This window comes from Pinus tabuliformis, chromosome 6 (genome assembly GCF_031772625.1).
Source record: "Pinus tabuliformis cultivar Carrire ecotype Pingquan chromosome 6, CPIR1, whole genome shotgun sequence".
Classification (NCBI taxonomy): Eukaryota; Viridiplantae; Streptophyta; class Pinopsida; order Pinales; family Pinaceae; genus Pinus; species Pinus tabuliformis.
This window is the reverse complement of record NC_142292.1, coordinates 2050229229-2050241704: the sequence shown is the minus strand read 5'-3', so window position 1 is coordinate 2050241704 and position 12476 is coordinate 2050229229. Positions and strand designations below refer to the sequence as shown.

General features: G+C 36.8%; 1 protein-coding gene across 15 annotated transcripts; it reads left to right on the top strand.

The window, feature by feature from the left end:
* Window positions 1-3530: 3530 nt before the first annotated feature.
* On the top strand, window positions 3531-11391 carry LOC149267470 (uncharacterized). Of its 15 annotated transcripts, XM_089433121.1 has the most exons (12): window positions 3535-3883; window positions 4037-4201; window positions 4466-4863; window positions 5099-5223; window positions 5420-5483; window positions 5571-5677; window positions 7915-8298; window positions 8422-8565; window positions 8864-9247; window positions 9346-9672; window positions 9812-9999; window positions 10340-11382. In XM_089433121.1, exons 7-9 carry the CDS (start codon window positions 8099-8101, stop codon window positions 8919-8921), a joined length of 402 nt encoding a protein of 133 aa, XP_089289247.1. In that variant the 5' UTR covers window positions 3535-3883; window positions 4037-4201; window positions 4466-4863; window positions 5099-5223; window positions 5420-5483; window positions 5571-5677; window positions 7915-8098; the 3' UTR covers window positions 8922-9247; window positions 9346-9672; window positions 9812-9999; window positions 10340-11382. The 15 variants fall into 15 exon arrangements, with proteins under 15 accessions (XP_089289239.1, XP_089289222.1, XP_089289174.1 ...); XM_089433113.1 differs by lacking the exons at window positions 9346-9672; window positions 9812-9999; window positions 10340-11382 and having other exon boundaries at window positions 3531-3883; window positions 5420-5453; window positions 6167-8298; window positions 8877-8985; XM_089433096.1 differs by lacking the exons at window positions 9346-9672; window positions 9812-9999; window positions 10340-11382 and having other exon boundaries at window positions 3531-3883; window positions 5582-5677; window positions 6167-8298; window positions 8877-8985.
* Window positions 11392-12476: the final 1085 nt, after the last annotated feature.

Below are 12476 nucleotides of genomic sequence, written 5' to 3'. Positions count from 1 at the left end.
CGCGAGCTTATAACTAATATTTAGCGCTGACATCACTAGAAGACAATGTAGCCAGTCAGACCGTTGTTAAAGATAGCAAGTAGCCTCGCACTGGAGCATGAAATCGCACCGTCGCGGGAAACAGATGTACTTCCATGCTGGAAGCACGGCCGGACTATTTACAACTGGTGTTCATTGCATATATTAAGTCCAGAGTCGTGATGAGGCAGAAAACTTAGGAAAAGTGGGTCACTTGGAAACATCAGAGAGCATTTGTTCAGTATGAGCATGTTTCATTGGGACACATGACATAGCAGAAAGACTGGGGTGAAAGCAGTGACAAATTATTGTGTAACACACCAGGATAGATAGCTACTTCATTGGGTTTGGCTTCACAAAGAGTGAAGCGGATGCAAACCTGTATCACATAGTGGTGGAAGGTAAGATGTTGATAATTGAACTTTATGTAGATGATCTTATACTAACAGATAATGAGAAACTCATCAAATCTTACAAGGATGACCTTGCAAGAGAGTTTGAGATGAAGGACATGGGTCTCATGCATTAGTTCCTTGGCATGGAGGTATGGCAGGGAGATGGGGAGTTGTTTGTATCTCAGGGAAAGTATGCCAACGAGATACTCAAGAGATTCCACATGGAGAGGAGTACACCCATGGAGACTCCACTAGCTAGTAACTGTAGGAAGGAGGATGCTACTTCAGGGGAAGTAGTGGAAGCCATTGTTTACAGGCAGCTTGTGGGTTCACTCATGTACTTGGTGAACACACAACTAGATATGTGCTATGCAGTTAACCAGCTTAGTTAAGCGACGGTTAGGCCTACCAAGTTGTATTGGAAGGCAACAAAGAATGTATTGAGATACCTCAGAGGCATTACTCAGTTTGGGTTATGGTACAAACAGAAAAAGGGAGTGAAGCTTCAAGGCTTCACCGATGCAGACTGGGCAAGGAGTCCATGCAACAGGAAGAGCACATCAGGAGGGATCTTTAGCATTGGGTCAACGACAATTTCTTGGTACAACAAGAAATAGAGATTGGTTGCACTCTGTTTAGCAAAGGCGGAGTGCATGGATGCAAGTCAAACAACATGTGAGGCTATTTGGATGAGGAAGATCCTGGTTTGTTTGTTTGGTCGGCAGATGGATCAAACAATGATTTATTATGATAATCAGATTTGTATCAAACTCTCTGAAAATCCAGTTTTTCATGATCGATCCAAGCATATTGATATCCGGTATCATCATCTCAAAGATTGTGTATTGAGGCAGATCATGTTGTTAGATTACATTCCCATGGAGGAACAAGATGCTCACATCTTGACAAGGGAATTGTCAAGATGTAAATTCAATTTTCACAGAGACAGGATCATGGTAGTTGATAATCCCTTTCTTGTTAAGAGGGAGTGTTGAGAAATGGCAAGAAAAAATTCCATTTTAATTTTTCCTTGAATTAAACTATGAATCAAATTCAAATTCTATTTTCATAGCAACTTAAAATAGTTAAATTAAGTTTATTAAACTTACTTAACTTAGGCAATTCAAGTTGGAAGTCTTTTGGAAGTCATGTATATGTTCTCCCTACTTTGTAGGAGTCCAATGTGATTTAATTGTTAATTGTAAAATAAAAGACTCAATTTCATGAGTCAGTTTAGTTAAATTAGTTCTCAAATTGATTGAGAGAACTAATAGTGAGCTAACAGTCAGTGGTGACACTAATGAACTCCACCAGTGCTACTCTAGTTAACTGAATATCTACTCATTAGAAACTCATGCATGTCAATTCTGAGAAAGACCCAGTTGAGACTAGATTGCAGGGACAATGAACTATTTGTTTTAGATTTTTCTAAGTTTCACTGATTGTGCATGCAATCAGGAACTGATCCTTAAGGGATTGCACGGTTTTTAGAGGGTTTATTTCCCTTTAAATACAAGATATCCTTCATAAGAATTACACATTGGAATAGACTTGGAGAGATTGTGAAGAGGCTAAGCTTTGGCCTTGAGCTTGCTTATGAGTTGGAGATTGAATTTACTGAGTGTTGGGATTGTTCTAGAGAGAACAGTCATTGTAATTTCATCTTGATTTTCTGGATTAATTCAATATAGATAGTGGGGTTTTCAGCTGTGGCTTTCCTCAAATATTTATTGTGTTATGTGCCTTTGATTCTTTTCCTCTATTTATTAATTTTTCCTCGATATTTATGGGCTTCCGCTGTAAAGAGTAGAAGTAGATTCTTGTCTCTTGCTTTAGAAAATTGCATTAGCTTGTGAATCTATATGATTTTCTACACATGCTCCGTGGTTGAGCCGGAAGGAAGTGATCCCTTTAGATGGATCTTCCTGATATGAATGTAGTGGTCACTGATCTCTCAGGTTTGTAAAACACATAGAAAAATGTAATCAATGGGATAAATGCTAAAAATACTCGCACTATAACAATAACATCTCATTTGTGATCTAAGTGATACAGAGTTGGCACATAAGACAAAGGCAATAAAAGGGTTGACAGTTGTGCGATAAGATGTTGAGGCTAGGGTAGATAGTCTCACTATGAATGTGAAAATATCATAAGCCACAGTGGCGCCCCAGGTATTTTCTTAACAGACAACACTTTTGCTTTTCCTTGATAGTACAATGTTCGCTTTGTGGAAGAAACATGTAATACTTATATTTTGATCTCCCGGCTAAATTTTTTTCTTTTTCTTTCTCTAAAACTGAATATATTTCAATTAATTTAAAGAATGGTTAATGCTAAAACCAATCAAATGCATGACCTAAATGGTTTGACATTTCATCATTATGGCTAGAAGACGTTCACTTCTATATACATACAGGTATATAGTTGGTATTGTTAATTGATGCAATGATACTCAAATTCCCTCGAAAGGATTCGAGGATACACATTATATGCATTCCTGCTTGCTGGAAATTCCAATGTTTAAAGGCCTCTATGACATAATTACTCATAATATAATCCTTCATGATATGTTAACATAACTAAAATATTGTTCAATGATTTTTTATAAAGATTTGACATTTCAAATGAAGAAGTTTTCATTTGGTTGTGAGTTTGATTTGTTTTACATGGATGAGTGTCATTAATTCATGTACTAATAGCTCATTGCACTTAATCTGATATTAATAAACTCTCAACAATTTTGTGCTTGAGCTTAGTAATTGCATGGGTTTGTTTTAAAACATAATTTGGTAAGGCTTTTGGGTCGTCATTACTTTCAATTTTGGTTGCTGGATGTGAATGACTAGATTTTAAATTAATTTATCTCTAATAAATTTACAATTCTAGCATTCTCAAAGTTTTGTGGTTTGGTAAATTTGAAGCCTAACTTTCATATATTTCGTTATTCCTACCAATTCCAAAATGTGTTGACTGTCAATTTGTTCTAATTTGACCAAAAAATTAAAATGGACGGTGTAATGTTAACTTTATATTTAAAAATAATTTATTTTATTAAACTATTTTAAATTTAATTTTTCAAACGTGATTGGTGGGTGATTAGCTATGTCAGGGCTCCTCTTATTCAGTCATGATAACATCTTCCTCTGTCGGCGTACGGTTGACTGCAGCAACAACGAATTACATTTAAGACACTAATAGCAGGATCTCCCTCGGCCTCGTAATCCAACTACAGATCCTTCGAGATAAGTACCAATTTCTAGCCCTTGTCGCTTAATCTCACCTGGAACAATATTTCGTCATGTCTGTTAACGGTAGTGCCGAGGCCCTATGGGTTCAAGCTGGAAAATACACAGTTAATGGGATCGACGCTGCGGAGCAGCGCGTCAATGAGCTGGGATACAGCTTTAACTGTGATCGACCCTGTGGAGCGGCGCCTCAATGAGCTGGGATTGTCCTCTGCTGTCAAGGTTTTCTCTTCGCCCTTAAACATTACTTTGATGAGAGGTTTGTCTTTTGGTCCGCATATCGTAGAAAATGGCCAGAGAGACTTGTCAATTTGCACAGAAGATTCGGAGAAGCGCCTCCCGATCAACCTCTTAACGCCAAATACGTGTTTGCAGTGTTAGAAGCAGCCTAATTCTTGGCAGATTGTCCAATATAACTTTCATTGTTGGTAAAGGCAACCATTGAGGGAGTAATCCGACTTCCCTATTCGTTTGTGATGATATCGACTCTGTCATGATTTGCACGCCAAATGCCAACACGGAGCCAGTTCCAGCACTCAGGTAACTTTAAAGTTTAAACAGAGCCAGTTAAACAACATGAAAGATGGTTTTTCTAAGAAAACTGTTGAACAGGGTCTAAGAATTTTTTAAAGGACGACCTCCATGGCAATTGCGCTAGCATGTAGAAAAAACCTCTGTACTGTCGACCTGTTTGCCTGATCTCCATGCTTAGTATTCTATTTTTCTGGGCATGTTTAGTTTGTTGCTCTTCTTTTTACTCCAGGAATCTCATTCTGTTTTCTATTTTCTGTGAGAGAAAAGCAGGTGATCTCACAGAATATTTCTCTCTTTGATTACAACAATCCCAAGCAGAGGATATTCTTGTTACGGAAGGAGGAAAAGCAGAGACAGGAGTAGTCTGGGTAAACAAACAGAGGCATACTATCAGAAGGGAAGTTCAATATACCACGCCTATTTAGAAGGATATTGGCATTGATGTCAACGACAGAACTGCACAAAACGGTTGATTAAAAAGACATAGCCAACTGAAGGCGATAAAACCCAGAGTAAAAGCAATGACTGCAATGCTAACAGCCCAAAGTGAGGTCTGTCGTATTGCTCGAAGTGCTATTAATTCTCTGATACTTTTCTTGTTTAGCACTAGTTGAAATCCAAATGTGCATGAGCCAAAGGTACCCACGTCCACACGAAATTACTAGCAGGTGCTATAGACTTCGGATATCTTTTTGTATATTTATGATGTAAGTAGATAAAAAAAGTTCAATAATTTTGATAAGCGTAATTTCAAGATGCATGCACGGACTGCTACAATCAATTGGAAGTTGTTGAATATGTTGAAGATATATATAACTTCTACCAGAAGATTGAGGTGTGTCTTTCTGTCAATTATTGCAGTTTTTTTGGGAATGATAAGGTACCTTTTTATTTTCTTTTCAGCAAAAGTTTGTAGCACCATATGTCCATATGTGCAGACCATTAGCTGTATACCTCCAGATTATATTACAAGGCAGGTTGAAATCAATGAGAAAATGAGGGCAATCTTGATTGATTGGTTGATAGAGGTAAAAATCTATTCCTGTGCTAGTTTCATTTGCTGTCAAACGTGTATCTACAAGACATTTATATCGGCTATTTCTTAGGCTTGATATTAAAATCTTAAATTGGCATAGAAACACTGACTGCAATGCTAACAACCCCAAGCGAGGTCTGTTGTATTGCTTGAAGTGCTATTAATTCTCTGATACTTTTCTTGTTTAGCGCTGGTTGAAATCCAAATGTGCATGAGCCAGAGGTACCCACGTCCACACCAAGTTACTAGCAGGTGTTATAGACTTAAGATATCTTTGTGTATATTTATGATGTAAGTAGGATAAAAAAAGTTCAATAATCTTGATAAGCGTAATTTCAGGATGCATGCAGGGACTGCCACAATGCTTTTCCTATCATGGATGATGGAGACCCTGAAAATCAATTGAAGTTGTTGAAGATATATATAACTTCTACCGGAAGATGGAGGTGTGTCTCTGTGTCAATTATTGTAGTTTGTTTTTTGTAGCACCATATGTCTATATGTCCAGACCATTAGCTGCATACCTCTAGATCATATGACAAGGCAGGTTGAAATCAGTGAGAAAATGAGGGGAATCTTGATTGATTGGTTGATAGAGGTAAATATATGCCTGTGCTAGTTTCATTTGCTGTCAAACTTGTATCTCCAAGACATTTATATTGGCTATTTCTTAGGCTTGATATTGAAATCTTAAATTGGCATAGAACGTTTCACTTTGGGATTCCTAGTGCATTGTAAATGGTTTGGATAGGCTTTCATAAATTAGTCAGAAAGTTGAAGACACCAATCTATATTATTTGAAAAATTGGCTTTTCAGTACAATTTACATATTTCATCTCTACCATTGTTCAATTGTGTTTTTTTTCACCTTTTCATTATCATCAGCTAATTCTGTTGATATTTAACAAATAGCATATTTATCATTCTTTTCACAGTTGTCACCAATTGTAGGGATGTACTGTAAGGCACATGCTCACGAGAAGCTGAGGAGCTGGATGAATCCCTGTTGGCATTTACTGATATAGTCTCTTGTCTGGAAAATGTTACCCTTGTCGTTACCAGAGGGTTCTCCTCAATAGGAATCAATCAATACAGAAGGGGCCTTTTCAAAGAGATTAAAACAAGTTGCTGTTCCAGCGAGGGATTAGTTTTGGAAAAACTTTTGTCGGACTCTCAGAGTGTGCATGAATTGTTCAAATTTTCCTTTTGATTGCTCTCAATATGTTAGAAAAGGTTTCTTCATTGTCAGATAAAAAAATAATCCAATGTAGTTTTCATGGTTTTATTCTTAATCTTCAATTTTATAAATGAGTCATAAATTCATTCATTAGTCACTTGGATAATGGAATACAGAATCGAGGAATGTTATCTGTGCGTGCACTGTTGTAGTCTGTTTCAAAGATAGAGAGAGAGGGAAAGGAAGCATGCTTGGTTTCATTTCCACTTGCTTATAGTTCATGCCACATGGTGGTGCCTTTCTGCCCCATGACTTTGTCTTGGTATCGGGAGTGGCACAACCATTTCATTTTTGGACAATGTTGCTTATGCCATATTTTCAGGTCCCAACTATACAACAGTGCTGTCACTGCATTTCAATTTGTCCTATGATGGAAATGACCTATGATGCCATTTTGCTGTGTTTTGAGATAGAGACTACATAAACCCAGCATTTGAACCCTTGGTTGTGATTAATCTGTTGTATTCTGCAATAGAAGGGCCATTGTTCCCATATCCATGCCCTGTTGTAGATATCTGCAACGTTGATCTGTGGCTGTCTTCCTCCTGAATTTGGATTGCATTTAAATGGCAGGAAACTCTGATTTTGCCTGGACAACAACATATTATATTGGGTTGAGTCCGTTGAAGATTTCCATGGAAGGTGCATGTTTTGATTTCACCACTGGAGAATTTAATCTGGGTAACAGTTTGTAGTGCTTTCAAAGGCAATATCAAGGTTATTTATTCAACAAGAATGTTTCTATTTTCACAGCTTTAGATTTAAAATTCCAAGGCAGGCTGTGCATGGCTAAAGGCCATGATGATTCTTTCAAAAATGTTTCATGTTCTTCTAATATGCTTATATCGCTAAGTTATGTGTTCTAGTGCAGGAGAGGTGTCAAGTGTGGCAATTTGCAGTAGGTATTTTCTTTTGTAGGGATGTGTCATACCGTGTCATATGGAGCTTATCTTCTTGTGGAGTTTTTTTTATCATTTTGTGGTTGTTCATTAGTTAATGTTTATAAGATCATAAGTTAAGGGTTTAGAATGCGTTCCCGGATCCACCGATATCATCCTGCCTTTTTTGCTTATAATTTGGAAGTGGCATTTGAATAGGATTATTTATAGCTGAACATTAAATGCTCCATTGACATATTCTCAAATTCAAAATGGTTTAAGCACGTGGTTTGTATGATTTTTATAAACTTATATATTGCTCATAAATTCTTTTTGAATGGATTCTTGAGTTGGTAATAATTTTGTCTGTAGATTTCTATTTATATATCTGTTATATTACTATTAATAAATTTGTTAACGAGTATTTTGAGGGGTATAATTCAAGTAGGTGATGTGCGTAATGAAGGTTTATAACCGATCCCCCAAAGGTAGTGCAATGTAATCAAAACAATGGTGAAATTTAATAAACGTACAGATTATAAATTGATATGTCTGTTTCCAACGACAGGTGTTGGAAGGAGAGGCACAGTGCCCATGCAGAGAACAAAGGCCTCTCCTTTCTCATATATTTCCATTGGAGCTGGTGGTTGATGAGACAGAATGTTGGAAGGAGAGGCACAATGCCCATGCAGAGAACAAAAGCTTCTCCTTTTTCGTATATATCCAGTGGAGCTAGTGGATGATGAGACAGAATGTTGCAAAATCAGCCAGAGAAAGAAGAGATGAATGGCAATATGATATTGAACAGCACGAAAGTGAGGGAGGTCATCGAAAACAAGCGCAGGCTGGTGGAGGTGCCATACACAGTGAGTGTAGCTGACACTTTCAATGCACTGCTTGCAAACAATATAGCACGCCAAATGTCAACAAGGGAGCCAGTTGCAGCACTCAGGTAACTTTAAAGTTTAAACAGAGCCGGTTAACCAACAAGAAAGATTGTTTTCTAAGAAAACTGCTGAACAGGGTCTAGGAATTTTTTAAAAGAAGAGATGAATGGCAATATGATATTGAACAGCACGAAAGTGAGGGAGGTCATCGAAAACAAGCGCAGGCTGGTGGAGGTGCCATACACAGTGAGTGTAGCTGACACTTTCAATGCACTGCTTGCAAACAACATAGCACGCCAAATGTCAACAAGGGAGCCAGTTGCAGCACTCAGGTAACTTTAAAGTTTAAACAGAGCCGGTTAACCAACAAGAAAGATTGTTTTCTAAGAAAACTGCTGAACAGGGTCTAGGAATTTTTTAAAGGACGACCTCCATGGCAATTGCGCTAGCATGTAAACAAAACCTCTGTAGTGTTGACCTGTTTGCCTGATCTCCGTGCTTAGTATTCTATTTTTCTGGGCATGTTTAGTTTGTTGCTTTTCTTTTTACTCCAGGAATATCAGTCTATTTTCTATTTTCTGTGAGAGGAAAGCATGAGATCTCACAGAATCTTTCTCACTTTGATTACAGCAATCCCAAGCAGAGGATATTCTTGTTACGGAAGGAGGAAAAGCAGAGGCAGGAGTAGTCTGGGGAAACAAACTGAGGCATACTATTCAGAAGGATATTGGCATTGATGTCAACGACAGAACTGCACAAAATGGTTGATTAAAAATACATAGCCAAATACATAGCCAACTGAAGGCGATAAAACCCAGAGTACAAGCATTGACTGCAATGCTAACAGCCCAAAGCGAGGTCTGTCGTATTGTTTGAAGTGCTATTAATTCTCTGATACTTTTCTTGTTTAGCACTGGTTGAAATCCAAATGTGCATGAGCCAAAGGAACCCACGTCCACACCAAATTACTAGCCAGAGCCAAAGGAACCCACGTCCACACCAAATTACTAGCCGGTGTTATAGACTTCAGATATCTTTGTGTATATTTATGATGTAAGTAGGATAAAAAAAGCTCAATAATCTTGATAAGCGTAATTTTGGGATGCATGCAGGGACTGCCACAATGCTCTTCCTATCAGGGATGATGGAGCCACAATGCTCTTCCCGTCATGGATGATGGAGACTCTGAAAATCAATTGGAAGTTGTTGAATATGTTGAAGATATATATAATTTTTACCGGAAGATTGAGGTGTGTCTCTCTGTCAATGGTTTGTTTTTTTGGAAATGTTAAAGTAATTTTTTATTTTCTTTTCAGTAAAAGTTTGTAGCACCATATGTCCAAACCATTAGCGGCATACCTCCAGATTATATGACAAGGCAGGTTGAAATCAATGAGAATGAGAAAATGAGGTCAATCTTGATTGATTAGTTGATAGAGGTAAAAATCTATTCCTGTGCTAGTTTCATTTGCTGTTAGACATTTATATTGCCTATTTCTTAGGCTTATATTGAAATTTTAAATTGGCATAGAACGTTTCATTTTGGGATAACTATTGCATTGTAAACCGTTTGGATAGGCTTTCATAAATGAGTCAGAAAGTTGAAGATCGATCTTCACCAATCTATAGATTGATTATCAACGATTGATTATAGTTGATAGAGGTAAAAATCTATTCTTGGGTAGGCTTTCATAAATGAGTCAGAAAGTTGAAGATCTTCACCAATCTATAGATTGATTATCAACGATTGATTATAGTTGATAGAGGTAAAAATCTATTCCTGCGACTAGTTTCATTTGCTGTCAAACTTGTATCTACAAGACATTTATATTGGCTATTTCTTAGGCTTGATATTGAAATCTTAAATTGGCATAGAACGTTTCACTTTGGGATTCCTATTGCATTGTAAACAGTTTGGATAGGCTTTCATAAATGAGTCAGAAAGTTGAAAACACCAATCTATATTATTTGCAAAATTGGTTTTGCAGTACAATTTGCATATTTCATTTCTACCATTGTTCAATTGTGTTTTTTTTCACCTTTTCATTATCATCAGATAATTGTGTTGATATTTAACAAATAAAATATTTATCATTGTTTTCACAGTTTTCTCACCAATTGCAGTGATGCACTGCAAGGCACATGCTCACGAGAAGCTGAGGAGCTGGATGAATCACTGTTGGCATTTACTGTTACAGTCCCTTGTCTGGAAAATGTTACCCTTGTCATTACAAGAGGGTTCTCCCCAGTAGGAATCAATCAATACAGAAGGGGCCTTTTCAAAGATATTGAAACAAGTTGTTGTTTCAGCGAGGGATTAGTTTTGGAAAAACTTTTGGCGCACTCTCAGAATGTGCATGAATGGTTCAATCTGCCTTTTGATTGCGCTCAATATGTTAGAAGAGGTTTCTTCATTGTCAGATAAAAAAAAATCAATGTAGATTTCATGGTTTTATTCTTAATCTTCAATTTTATGAATGAGTCATATAAAATCAATTCATTAGTCACTTGGATAATGGAATACAGACTCGAGGAATGCTATCTGTGTCTGCACTGTTGCAGTCTGTTTCAGAGATAGAGAGAGGGGGAAAGGAAGCATGTTCGCCTTTTGGTTTCATTTCCACTTGCTTATAGTTCATGCCACATGGTGGTGCCTTTCTGCCCCATGAATTTGTCTTGGTCACGGAAGTGGCACAACCATTTCATTTTTAGAGAATGTTGCTTATGCCATATTTTCAGGTCCCAACTATACAACAGTGCTGTCACTGCATGTCAATTTGTCCTATGATGGAAATGACCTATGATGCCATTTTGCCGCGTTTTGAGCTAGAGACTGCATAAACCCAACATTTGAACCCTTGGTTGTGATTCATCTGCTGTATTCTGCGATAGAGGGGCCATTGTTCCCATATCCATGCCCTGTTGTAGATATCTGCAATGTTGATCTGTGGATGTCTTCCTTCTGAATTTGGATTGCATTTAAATGGCAAGAGACTCTGATTGTGCCTGGACAACAACATATTATAGTGTTGAGTCCGTTCAATATTTCCATGGAAGGTGCATGTTTTGATTTCACGACTCGAGCATTTAATTTGAGTAACAGTTTGTAGTGCTTTCAAAGCCAATATCAAGGTTATTTGTTAAACAAGAGTGTTTCTATTTTCACAGCTTTAGTTTTAAAATTCAAGGCAGGCTGTGCATGGCTAAAGGCCATGATGATGCTTTCAAAAATGTTTGATGTTCTTCTAATATGCTTATATCGCTAATTAATTTATGTGTTATAGTGTAGGAGAGGTGTCAACCGTGGCAATTTGCAGTAGGTATTTGTTTTTGTAGGGATGTCATACCGTGTCATATGGAGCTTAACTTCTTGTGTTATGGAGTTTTTTTCTCATTTTGTGGATGTGCCTGAAAATTCCTTTTCTTTTTGATAGTGTATTTACTTGTAGAGTCTTATGAGAACAAACAAGCCAAAGAACTAGAACGATATGGTGTCTTTTGGATATTTGTATCAATATTATAACAAGGTCTCACAAACAAGCCAAAGAACTAGAACAATATTATAACAAGGTCTCACAAACAAGCCAAAGAACTAGCCAAAGAACTAGAACGATATGGTGTCTTTTGGATATTTGTATCAATATTACAACAAGGTCTCACAGTGAGTGTTTGTTTAGTTTAATTATTGAACTTTGAAATGTACGAACCAACTACCACATTTGAACAAGGGCTACATTGCTCGTAATAATTGTATATGCTTGTTATATATGTCTAGCATTCAATTTTTTTAGTTGACTATTAGTTGTGCTTGACCAAAAAAAATCTGTTGCTTTTTTATAGGTTTTTTTTTTTTTTTTTTTTTTTTTTTTTTTGTTTTTTTTGTTTTTTTTTGTTTTTCTAGTTAAGACTAACCTAAGTACCCATAGGGGATTTGAATCGGTGACCTCTCGCAAGGAGTGCCTTAACATCGCACCCATTCACCGTCAATCCAAAACCCTGTGGGCTCTCTTTTATAGTTTAACATTAGTAATTAAATTTTATTATTTTTTATTATTTTTTATATATATAAATTTATTTATTTAAAATCTAATTAGTTCAATTAAACCAACTATATTAGCGAGTATAACAAATCCCTTTTAGTGTACTTGAATTTGAGAAAAAAATAACGAAAATTCACCATATCCCAACCTAAATTGCTGAAATTGCATTGTGTACTGTAGTTGCTTGATCAAAAATGCATTGG

Coding starts and splice junctions, on each gene's coding strand:
- LOC149267470 (XM_089433026.1), top strand. CDS start 9,162: ATGTGCATGAGCCAAAGGAACCCACGTCCACACCAAATTACTAGCCAG. Junction 9,248..9,345: donor CCACACCAAATTACTAGCCG/GTGTTATAGACT, acceptor GGATGCATGCAG/GGACTGCCACAATGCTCTTC. Junction 9,484..10,339: donor ATTTTTACCGGAAGATTGAG/GTGTGTCTCTCT, acceptor TTGTTTTCACAG/TTTTCTCACCAATTGCAGTG.